At 43.1% G+C, this 12,161-nt stretch overlaps 2 protein-coding genes and 1 long non-coding RNA gene across 3 annotated transcripts in view; 2 read left to right on the top strand and 1 right to left on the bottom strand.

Annotated features, from left to right (window-relative positions):
• The window catches only part of ralbp1 (ralA binding protein 1), a 31,984-nt gene extending 30,049 nt beyond the window's left edge, over positions 1-1,935 (top strand). Inside the window, 2 exon segments of the mRNA XM_070439818.1 lie at positions 1,084-1,204; positions 1,420-1,935. Of these exon segments, the coding sequence (XP_070295919.1) occupies positions 1,084-1,204; positions 1,420-1,746 (448 nt within the window). The 3' untranslated portion in view covers positions 1,747-1,935.
• A 36-nt stretch (positions 1,936-1,971) lies between these two features.
• LOC139024844 (uncharacterized) lies at positions 1,972-2,163 on the bottom strand. The gene is made up of 3 exons (XR_011476210.1): positions 2,108-2,163; positions 2,050-2,069; positions 1,972-2,014 (listed from the first exon to the last, which is right to left on the bottom strand). It is a non-coding gene; the product is annotated as an uncharacterized lncRNA (long non-coding RNA).
• Positions 2,164-4,937: 2,774 nt separating this feature from the next.
• rab31 (RAB31, member RAS oncogene family) lies at positions 4,938-11,634 on the top strand. Its single transcript, XM_070439819.1, has 6 exons — positions 4,938-5,026; positions 5,634-5,713; positions 7,263-7,347; positions 9,625-9,696; positions 10,181-10,287; positions 11,490-11,634. Exons 1-6 carry the CDS (start codon positions 4,991-4,993, stop codon positions 11,617-11,619), a joined length of 510 nt encoding a protein of 169 aa, XP_070295920.1. The 5' UTR covers positions 4,938-4,990; the 3' UTR covers positions 11,620-11,634.
• Positions 11,635-12,161: the final 527 nt, after the last annotated feature.

Below are 12,161 nucleotides of genomic sequence, written 5' to 3'. Positions count from 1 at the left end.
ACATCTGTGCATTGTTTGAGACAAAACTGCACATTTAAAGTGTCCTTTTATTGTCCCCAGCACAAGGTTCACCTGTGTAATGATCATGCTGTTTAATCAGCTTCTTGATATGCCACACCTGTCAGGTGTATTGATTATCTTGGCAAAGGAGAAATGTTCACTAACAGAGATGTAAACAAATTTGTTCCCAGAATTTGAGAGAAATACGTTTTTTTTGTGCGTCTGGAACATTTCTGGGATGTTTTATTTCAGCTCATGAAACACAGGACCAACACTTTACATGTATTGATATTTTTGTAAAGTGTAGATTTTACAGTCTTGAGTCAGCTCAGCTATCCTACAGCACTATTTTATCTCTGGCTAGTTTTGTCTCGTCTCTCCTTATGGGCGGCAGGTAGTGGCAGTTAGCCTCGTGGTTTAGAGCGTTGAACTAGTCACCGAAAGATTGCGAGATCAAATCCCCGAGCTGACAAGGTAAAAAAAATCTGTCGTTCTGCCCCCTGCACAAGGCAGTTAAACCCACTGTTCCCCGGTAGGCCGCCATTGAAAATAAGAATTTGTTCTTAACTGACTTGGCTAGTTAAATAAAGGTTAAAAAAATCAAAATGTCTACTGTTAGATCGTTCCCGGAGGACAAATCCCAGAACTAATATCCAGGTGCTAAATGTAGACGGTGCACGAACATCGCCCGGKTTGAGTCTTAGATACATTTACCAARRWAACATCCATGGGTGTGTTTGTGTTACAAAGACAAAAACATTCATTTACACTGTAAATATCATATTGATATCAAATTTTGTTTGTCACGTGCGGCGAATACAACTGGTGTAGACTTTACCATGAAGTGTGTGTATCCAGAATGTTCCACCACCRAAAGGACATCCAGCCAACTTGACACAACTGTGGGAAGCATTGGAGTCAACATAAACGCTTTCGACACCTTGTAGAGTCCCATGCCACGACGAAGTGAGGCTGTTCTGAGGGCAAAAGGGGGGTGCAACTCAATATTATGAAGGTGTTCTTAATGATTTGTCCACCCAGTGTATATGGTGAATATAAGTTCTCCTCTCCCTGTGTCTATAGTCGTCAACAGGGTCGCAGTGAGACAGAGGAGTACTCTTCAGACAGCGAGAGTGAGAGTGAAGACGAGGAGGAACTACAGATGATCCTGGAAGAGCTGCAGAAACAGAACGAAGAACTGGAGGTGAGAGACGGGGAGAGAAGAGAGAGAGGGGGATGTCTGAGCTCTGCTATACTTAGTGCTTTATTCTGTCATCTAGTTTTGCTTCTTGTTGCTGTCTCTCTCTCTGTCTCTCCCTCTCTCTCTCTCTCTGTCCCTCTCTCTCGGTCTCTCTCTCTCTGTCTCTCTCTGTAAATCTGAACTGTCTTTCCTTGTGTCTCCATCTCGCCATCCTCCAGAACAAGAACACCCACTTCAACCAGGCCATCCACGAGGAGCAGGAAGCCATCTTGGAACTGCGCGTTCAGCTCCGCCTCCTCCAGACCCACAAGCTGCAGCAGCAGGAGCTGACAGCCCCACCTCCAGCAGAACAGGCTCCGCCCATACAGCCCAGCCCCGAGGCGAGGAGCGAGGAGCAGACCAAACGTTCCGTAGCTGCCGTGGTATCCGCTGCAGCAGCAGAGCCAGTGGTGGTGGTCGAAGCTAAGAACGGGAAAGCTACCACTGCCAAGGATCCCCCTAAACCTTCCCCTGGTAGAGATAGGAGGGAGACCAACCTGCCCTAGTAGAGATAGAAGGGAGACCAACCTGTGAGCACCTCTCCCTGGCCTCTATCCATCCCTCTCTCCCTGGCCTCTATCCACCACTCTCTCCCTGGCCTCTATCCATCCCTCTCTCCCTGGCCTCTATCCACCCCTCTCTCCCTGGCCTCTATCCACCCCTCTCTCCCTGGCCTCTATCCACCCCTCTCTCCCTGGCCTCTATCCACCCCTCTCTCCCTGGCCTCTATCCACCCCTCTCTCCCTGGCCTCTATCCACCCCTCTCTCCCTGGCCTATCCCTTGCCCCTATCCACCCTCTCTCCCTGGCCTCTATCCATCCCTCTCCCTCTCTCCTGGCATTATCCATCTCTCCGTCCTCTATCCACCCCTCTCTCCCTGGCCTCTATCCATCCCTGTCCTCTATCCACCCCTCTCTCCCTGGCCTCCCCCCTCCTACCCTCATCAGAGAGGGGAGGGGCTACTAATGAAGGAAGAGGTAGGCTCCAGGTCCCATATTCACAAAGCGTCAGTAGGAGTGCTGATCTAGGATCAGATCCTCTCTGTCCATGTAATCTTATTCACTACAATCTAAAAGGCTAAACTGATCCTAGATCAGTACTCCTACTCAGTTACTTTATGAATACAGACCCRGACCTATAAGTTATAGAAAAGTGTCTTAGATGACAGCTTTGTAATATGGCCCATGTTAAACCAACAATATTAAAAACAACTCCACTTAATGCTTGTCTTTACCAATCCTGTACCAATCTTTTACCAGTCCTGTTCCAATCCTGTACCAATCCTGTACCAATCATGAATGGAATGGATCCTCTGTGCCATAATAACTGAGAGAGACTGGTCTGTTCGGTCTATAGAACCACTAAAGACAACATTAAAGAGAAATGTCAACATTTTTTTTACAACTTCATATTCATCATGTCCATCACCACCTCAACATCAACGTGTTTAGATAGTGGAGCGTTTCTATTTTGTTGTTGTTGTTGTAGTAAACAATATAATCACGAGCATTTCCAATGACATGCAATGGCTCCTCATAATTGTTTAGAATGACATGATGCACACCGATGATGTCATTGGAAACACGTCTGTTGTTGTGCTGCATGATGAATACGAAATATAAATATTTGGAAAACATTAATAACATTTATTTATTTTTTATTTTATTTTTTATTTAACTGACTTGCCTAGTTAAATAAAGGTTAAAGAACAAATTCTTATTTTCAATGACGGCCTAGGAAACAGTGGATTAACTGCCTTGTTCTGGGGCAGAACGACAGATTTTGTACCTTGTCAGATCGGGGATTCGATCTTGCAACCTTTACGGTTACTAGTCCCAACGCTCCAAACCACTAGGCTACCTGCCGATTTAGTCTATCTTATATATTATATATTTACATAATACGCTGGTAGATATTGGGAGAAGACTAAATCCTTGCAAAATTTATAAAAATGTTTKAAATGTACCTACCTGATGCCATTTATTCAGTAATATAATATATAGTAGATGATGCTAACCTGAAGCAGTGGAAACATGTCAACTGCACTTATTACAGCTGTGCCTGTTAATACCAACCTGTTGAATGATCTATAAAACACATTCTGAACCCAAAGATATTGCATTATGAAATGCTTGTCGACTTAGAAAATGCTTTATGTAGTGCTTATGAATGTTTTATGGATGAGTTATGAATGTGTTATGAAGTCCTTTTTTATGTAGGTGCCCTTCCAAGTAAAATGTTGCCTGCCTTTTCCATATTCATTCATTTACATCTCTTAATGCCAGAGGGTCAGAAGGGTTGTGTTCATTAGGCACRAAACGGAAGAAAACTAATTGAAAACGGGGAGGAATTACCTGGACTTGTTCAGTAAGAAATGCACATTTTTTCGCTTTCCGTTGCAAAAGTTTTTTTTTTTTTTTAAGTTTTTTCATTCTGTGCCCTAATAAACAAGAGCCTGTTATAAGTGGGCGCAAGTCAACATTATAAATCAGTCATTTCAGAATGCATAGTCTATGACCATTTTATACAATGGAAACATTCTACCTTATCGATCGTTGTCAATCTGTGATGGGTGAAAGCGAAGGACATTAAAGATGGCACAGCAGGATGTGCATGTACATTACTGTAAAATGTAAAACATACTGTATTTTTCAACTCTTATGTTTTTTTTTTTGGCATTTCTGTTTGTTTGTTTGTTTGTTGACATAAGTAATGATCTGAATTAACTGAAGGAGGACTCTAGTGTGACAGCGTTCTGTTCTTCAGCGTTGGCACTTGTTGGTCTGAGCAAGTCCTGTTGGTAGGTAAATGTGATTTAAGAAATGTTATTGTTTATTAACGAATCTGTTATGATTGAAATGGATATGACTCGTAACTGTGGTTTAATCTTCGGCATAAGGTTATTTTCATATTGTTAAAAGGCTTTTCGTAGCTTCCCATGCCAGTTGAAAAATAAAGTGTAGAGCTGAACATCATGCTTCCTTATTGTTCATCCTTTATTTTATTTTTTATAAACACCAGTAAGACTACCCCAAGGTAGTCTTTTCAATCAATGAATGAATCAAATTTTGATTTATATAGCTGTTTTAACAACATTTGTTAAGAAGGGTTATATATAGAGCCTGACCTTGACCCCAAAATTGCAATCTGTAGCACAGTGGGTATAAGAAACTTGGAGAAGAACCGGACTTGAGGAAAGCCATTATGTTCTGGCTGCAGCCGTGTGCATCATAGCTCTGTCTATTCAAAACGTATTCGTGGGTCATATTGGGAACTTCTGAACAAACTAAATATTGCTACGCCAAAAGTCTCCTCACCGATTTCCAATCCCATTCTCACAGGCTACATATAATAATTGCCATACCTGGAAGTAACCGTAACATGTTTCAGTTTATATTTACTCACCATCTTCACTCCTGTTTGGGGACCGCTAATCTTGAGTTTAAAATAAACCGTTTATTTATTCTCTGGTACTATTCTTTCTTTATCGTCTTGTCTTTTTCAGTTCTCATCTCTTTTGAACGTAAAAGTAACGGAAGAGGTTACGCCGTGACGTGCCGTTGAGCGTTTCGGGAGGTTTGCTCCAGCTGGTCCCGTTACATTTGGAAAGATGGCCAGTAGTCCTGCTTAGGGGCTGAACTTTGTTTTCTCTTAGCTCAAGAAAAAATACGTTGTAASCAAACGTGGCGAGACAAAGGCGTTGAAAAGAAACGGAAGAAGTATGCCTAGATTGCCATAACCTTTTTTTAAATGGCCATACGGGAATTAAAAGTGTGTCTTCTAGGAGTAAGTGAAATATGTTATTGGGTGGTTGATTCTCTTTGGAAATTCCTCGTCTGTCTCTCTGCGGTCCGGCTGTATCTCTTCACACGGGGAACACGGCCGTTTGAATGCCTGTCTGTCTTGCTAGAATTTGACGTCGTATAGAACCTGCACCGTTATTATCTTGTCGAAGAATCGTTGTACATTGGAAACACGATTTCTTTAGTAAAATAATGTGGAGTCGCCGCCACATAACCTAATCATAACCTTTCCCCTGACCTTGATAGGCCTTTACAAATACCTTTTTTTGTATTATATTGTACTGCAGTTTTGTTAGTTTTGTTGTCCTTGTCCATTGAGAGATTTCCCTTACGATGCAGTTTTTTGGGGGGGAATGGCTCTTCTGACTATTACCAAGCGTTACGCCACCATCCCGTTAAAGTGTTTTATATAAAGTAACCATTCGGTCCTACAGATACAGTATGTATCCTTGGTTAGCATAAGCTACACAAACAACAGGCTACTAGGATGCTTTAGCCATTTAGCCGTTGTGTATCTTCTCAAGTCTTTTGTACAGACATCGTAACCCCTATATAGCGTTGCACCAATGTGTTATTTCTTTCTGCTGTAGGATACAGGAGTGGGCAAGTCTAGTATTGTATGTCGTTTTGTACAAGACCATTTCGACCACAACGTCAGTCCAACGATAGGGTAAGTTGTACGAGCGTTAATACCTTTATTTTATGCAACAAGTGTGTGATCAGCTTCCTGCCTGTCCTCTTCTGGAGACATTTTCAGGAAAATCAAGTTAATTGCACGGAAATCTCAAATAAAACCAGAGTCTCAAACTCTGTCTTATGTCCAGGGAAGAAAAGGGAAATGAGCAATTATGTGTCGGAAGGATTTTCCTGGAAATAAGGGCTTTATATCCAAATCCAGCTTTCTCTATCTGATTCTCTGTCTGATTCTCTGTCTGATTCTCTGTCTGATCCTCTGTCTGATTCTCTATCTGATTCTCTATCTGATTCTCTGTCTGATTCTCTGTCTGATTCTCTATCTGATCCTCTGTCTGATTCTCTGTCTGATTCTCTGTCTGATTCTCTATCTGATTCTCTATCTGATCCTCTATCTGATTCTCTGTCTGATTTGGTATCTCATGATAGGCCTTGGTGAAGTAACTGCTCTGAGTGTAAAACTTTCATCATCCCTCGTGGGAAAAATAAAGTTATTCTTCTATTCTAATTTGTCCTGACCTGTTCTACTCTGACCTGTTCTGTTCTGCTCTGTCCTGACCTGTGCTGTACTGCTCTGTCCTGACCTGTTCACCTCTGGACCTGCTCTGTTCCTGACCCTGTTCTACTCTGACCTGTTCTGTTCTGCTCTGTCCTGACCTGTTCTGTACTGCTCTGTCCTGACTCATTTCACCTCTCTGACCTGCTCTGTCCGACCTGTTCTACTCTGACCTGTTCTGTTCTTACTCTGTCGCTGTCTTGTTCTGTACTGCTCTCTGTTCCTGACCTGTTCACCTCTGACCTGCTCTGTCCTACCTGTTCTACTCTGACCTGTTCTGTTCTACTCTGTCCTGCTTGTTCTTACTGCTCTGTCCTGACCTGTTCACTCTGACCTGCTCTGTCCTGACCTGTTCTATCTGACCTTTCTGTTCTACTCTGTCCTGTCTTTCTGTACTGCTCTGGTCCTGACTGTTCACCTCTGACCTGCTCTGTCTGTTCTGTTCTACTCTGTCCTGTCTTGTCCTGCTTGTCCTGCACTGACCTGTCCTGCTCTGACCTGTCCTGCTCTGACCTGTCCTGTCTTGTCCTGTTCTGCTCTGACCTGTACTGCTCTGTCCTGACCTGTTCACCTCTGACCTGCTCTGTCCTGTTCTGTTCTACTCTCGTCCTGTCTGTCCTTCTGACCTGTTCCTTCTCTGCTCTGTCCTGTCCTGCCACTGACCTGTCCTGCTCTGACCTGTCCTGCTCTGACCTGTCCTGTCTTGCTCGGTCCTGCTCTGACGGTCCTTCTCTGGCCTGCACTGTCCTGGTCACTGACCGGTCCTGTCTTGCTCTGAACCTGTCCTGTCTTGCTCGGTCCTGCACGACCTGTCCTGGTCTTGCCCGGTCCTGCTCTGACCGGTCCCTGCTTGACCTGTCCTTCTTGTTCTGCACCTATTCAGCATCAACAGTTAACACTATTCTATCATTCCGACAGTTTGTCTTAATGATTAAGACTGTGCTAGCCTAATGTTCTGTGTTACTTGCAGGGCATCGTTTTTAACCAAGACGGTGCCGTGTGGACATGAACTACACAAGTTCCTCATCTGGGACACAGCGGACAGGAAAGGGTGGGTTCTTCCTCTTCTTTCCTTTTCCTCATCCTTTATCTGTTCAACATTTCACACTCAGTGGAGGCTGCTGATTGGGAGGATGACTTGTAATAAATGGCTGGAATGGAGTAAATGGATTATATTTTAAAACACATGGTTTCCATTCCATTGACTCATTCCATTGATTCCATTTCCATTGGACTCCATTCCATTGACTCCATTCCATTGATTCCATTCCATTGACTCCATTCCTTGATTCCATTCCATTGACTCCATTCCATTGATTCCATTCCATTGATTCCATTCCATTGACTCCAATTTCATTTGATTCCATTCCATTGACTCCATTCCATTTTATTCCATTCCATTGATTCCATTTCCATTGACTCCATTCCGATTGATTCCATTCCATTTTATCCATTCCATTTATTCCATTCCATTGATTCCATTCCATGACTCCATTCCATTGATTCCATTCCATTGACTCCATTCCATTGATTCCATTCCATTGACTCCATTAACTCCATTTCCATTGACTCCATTCCATTGATTCCATTCCATTGGACTCTATTCCATTGATTCCATTCCATTGACTCATTCCATTATTCCATTCCATTGACTCCATTCCATTGATTCCATTCCATTGATTCCATTCCATTGACTTCCATTTATTCCATTCCATTGACTTCCATTCCATTGACTCCATTCCATTGATTCCATTCCATTGATTCCATTCTCCATTGATTCCATTTCATTGATTCCATTCCATTGACTCCATTCCATTGAATTCCATTTCCATTGGACTCCATTCCATTGACTCCATTCCATTCCTCATTGATTTCCATTCCATTGATGTCCATTTCATTGATTCCATTCCATTGACTCCATTTCATTGATTTCCATTCCATTCTTGATTCCATTCCATTGATTCCATTTCATTGATTCCATTCATTGATTCCATTCCATTGATTCCATTCCATTGATTCCATTCCATTGATTCCATTCCATGATTCCATTTCATTGACTCCATTTCATTGATTCCATTCCATTGACTCCATTCCATTGAATTCCATTCCATTGACTCCATTCCATTGATCCATTCCATTTGACTCCATTCATTGATTCCATTTCCATTGACTCCATTCCATTGATTCTCCATTCCATTGACTCCATTCCATTGACTCCATTCCATTGACTCCATTCCATTGACTCCATTCCATTGACTCCATTCCATTGATTCCATTTCGCATTACTCCATTCCATGGTTTCCATTTCCATTGACTCCATTCCATGTTCCATTCCATTGATTCCATTCCATCAAGAATCCAATTCCATTGATTTCCAATTCCATTGACTCCATTCCATGATTCCATTTCCAATTCCATTGATTCCATTCCATTGACTCCATTCCATTTGATTCCATTCCATTCCATTTGATGATTTCCAGTCGCATTGATTAATTCCATTGATTCCATTCCAGCCATTATTATAAGCCGTCCTCCCCTCAGCAGCCTCCACTGCTCTCACTGGTAGTGTTGCCATCTCAAAATAGGACCCAACTGATTCTGGGAGATTAGAAAAACCTGTTCACCTTGTTTTCATTTTATCCAGTCAACAAGAAAATAATATCCAAAATAAGTTTCACTGCTCGCCAGGAGGTAAAGGCTGATTCATGGAGACTGGAAGGGTCAGAAATGGCCAACTACTCACTATTTGATTTGTCCATTGGACCGAGATTTAGTTTGACGTTGTTGTCTTGTCTCGCGTTGCCATAGCCACACTTCCTGGGTTCGATGGTGTCTGTCCAATCACTGCTCAAGTGGCTTACACAATCTTTTCTTGACTGTGTAACATATGTCTCGTCATCATGAGAAGGATTCCTATTCTCAGAGGAGATGTGGTTTGTTATTCTGGGACACAGCATGGGTCAGAGTTCAAGGTTCATAGTATTGTGGCGTGATGACTCACAGGGGTGGGGTGTAAATGGAAAGTGTGTGTGGAAATATGTGTAGGATGGGCAATATGCTGACCAGGCCTGCTGTTAGAATGCCTCATCATTAAGTCCTTAACACATGAGGGAAAAATAGCTCACAGTGATATTGTTTTGCTATACTGTAGCTGGTAACTCATCATCCCTTTGTCCAACTGTATATTATTTCCTATTTTTGTATTTGAACTTGAATATTTATTTTTTAACCCTAAAGCTGAACTAGTTAGTTTAACATGGTTAAAACCCAGTGATGCAGTCATATGACCTCCCCTTTGTTCATAGCTAACTTCCTGTATCGTTTGATTTCAGTTCCACTCGCTGGCTCCCATGTACTACCGAGGCTCTGCCGCCGCTGTCATAGTCTATGACATCACCAAACTGGTAAGGAACCGATCAATATTCTGTGTGGATTCCAGACTGGAGACATTTACAGTCTGGCCTATTTGTGTCGTATTGTCAACTCCTGTGGTCATTGTCATGCTAAACAGATCTGAGACACGGGCCTGTATTCATAAAGCGTCTCACAGTAGGACTGGTGATCTGGGATCAGTTTTGCCTCTCAGATCATTATAATTAAGATGTTATATTGGACAAGTGGGGGACCTGATCCTAGATCAGCACTTCTACTTTATGAATACGGGCCCAGGCTAGAGAAAGGAGGCTTTGGGGGTAAAAAGCAAAGTTTGACAAATCAGTCCTGTAGTAAAGTGTAACCTGGCCATTGTTCTGTTATGTCTGTCTGCTCTGTTCGCCTGTCTGCCTGCCCTGTTCTGTTCTACCTGTCTGTCCTGCCTGCCCTGTTCTGTCTGTTCTGTCTGTCTGCTCTGTTCGTCTGTCTGTCTGCCCCGTTCTGTCTGTCCGTCAGGACTCTTTCCAGACACTGAAGAAATGGGTGAAGGAGCTGAAGGATCACGGTCCCGAGGACATCATTGTAGCCTTGGCAGGCAACAAGAAGGATTTGGGGGACATCAGGTATCAGTCCTTCACGTTCACGTTGTCATGGAAACCCCGTTGATTGGTCACCTTGCCATGGTGTTGTGTGTTACTATTGTTGGGACTCTGCAATACAACTCTGCTCTGTAGGCCGTAAGAACCATTTGATTAACAGGACCTCGATGTCCACCTTCGTTACATTTAAGACGAGGAAGTATTAGCCTAGGTACCCGTATCAAGCTAAGGAAGTGTAGTAAGTTGACAACAAGGGTTTAATTTTGTTTACTTAACAACTAAAATACTATTCTGAGCTGACATTCTCACAAGTGTGTAACCTCACACTTCCTGTTGATGAGTCACCACCACCATGTTAAAGGCTGTTTGTTAGGGAAGCCCTGTTGATGAGTTCACCACCACCATGTTAAAGGCCGTTTGTTAGGGAAGCCCTGATGAGTCGACCACCACCATGTTAACGGCCGTTTGTTAGGAAGCCCTGTTGATGAGTCACCACCACCATGTAAAGGCCGTTTGTTAGGGAAGCCCTGTTGATGAGTCACCACCATGTAAAGGCGTTTGTTAGGGAAGCCCTGTTGATGATCACCACACAAAGGCGTTTGTTAGGGAAGCCCTGTTGATGAGTCACCACCACGTTAAAGGCTGTTTGTTAGGGAAGCCCTGTTGATGAGTCACACCACCTGTTAAAGGCTGTTTGTTAGGGAAGCCCTGTTGATGAGTCACCACCATGTTAAAGGCTGTTTGTTAGGGAAGCCCTGTTGATGAGTCACCACCACCATGTTAAAGGCTGTTTGTTAGGGAAGCCCTGTGATGAATCACCACCATGTTAAAGGCTGTTTGTTATGGAAGCCCTGTTGATGAGTCACCACCACGTTAAAGGCTGTTTGTTAGGAAGCCCTGTTGATGAGTCACCACCATGTTAAAGGCTGTTTGTTAGGGAAGCCCGTTTGATGAGTCACCACCATGTAAAGGCTGTTTGTTATGGAAGCCCTGTTGATGAGTCACCACCACGTTAAAGGCTGTTTGTTAGGAAGCCCTGTTGATGGCACCACCACCATGTTAAAGGCTGTTTGTTAGGGAAGCCCTGTTGATGAGTCACCACCAAGTTAAAGGCTGTTATGGAAGCCCTGTTGCTGAGTCACTACCACCACGTTAAAGTCTGTTTGTTATGGAAGCCCTGTTCATGAGTCAACCCAAGCTTTAGTTTATAGTATCTATTTTAACAGGGAAGTTCCTATGAAGGAAGCGAAGGACTTTGCTGAGTCCATCGCAGCCATCTTCATGGAGACCAGCGCCAGAAACGATGTCAATGTGGAGGAGCTCTTTCAGAAGATCAGTAAGTGTGTTTTAGTTTAGAGTTTACGTCGGCGTGGTGGTTCGTTCCATCCGACCACATCAAACACCGTTTAGTTTGTTTTATCATGAATTGTTATGCGAGATGTTCCGTGGGTCGACAGCGTGGCCTAGTGGTTAGAGGGGAGGGTCGGCAGCGTGGCCTAGTGGTTTAGAGCGTTGGACTAGTTAACCGTAAAGGTTGCTGGATCGAATCCATGAGCTGACGAGGTAAAAAATCTGTCGTTCTGCACCTGAACAAAACAGTTAACCCACTGTTCCCAAGTAGGCCGTCATTGTAAATAAGAATTTGTTCTTAACTGACTTGCCTAGTTAAATTAAGGTTAAATTTGAAATAAAATAAAAAGTCACTTAACTAAAGCATCCCTCGTGAATGTCTTTTGATGTGTGTTCGTTGTAGACACCACAACATTCCATTCAACCTTGTAAGACAGAGTAGGACCATTCAGTACAGAGCCTGTTAGCCTGTTAGCCTGTTAGCCTGTTAGCAGCTCTCTTAGGGACAAATCTGAACTTCTACTTCATTCAGATTTTCACTTAAGTGA

The sequence above is a fragment of the Salvelinus sp. IW2-2015 genome, unplaced genomic scaffold, assembly GCF_002910315.2.
Source record: "Salvelinus sp. IW2-2015 unplaced genomic scaffold, ASM291031v2 Un_scaffold1940, whole genome shotgun sequence".
In the NCBI taxonomy this organism is placed as follows: domain Eukaryota; kingdom Metazoa; phylum Chordata; class Actinopteri; order Salmoniformes; family Salmonidae; genus Salvelinus; species Salvelinus sp. IW2-2015.
The sequence above is the reverse complement of the archived record's forward strand: the minus strand, read 5'-3'. Positions and strand labels throughout refer to the sequence as shown.

Excerpts from the sequence above, each read along its gene's own strand:
- rab31 (XM_070439819.1), top strand. The coding sequence starts at position 4,991 with ATGGCCATACGGGAATTAAAAGTGTGTCTTCTAGGA. Across the intron at positions 5,714-7,262 it reads AACGTCAGTCCAACGATAGG|GGCATCGTTTTTAACCAAGA; the intron begins GTAAGTTGTACG and ends TGTTACTTGCAG. Across the intron at positions 10,288-11,489 it reads AAGGATTTGGGGGACATCAG|GGAAGTTCCTATGAAGGAAG; the intron begins GTATCAGTCCTT and ends CTATTTTAACAG.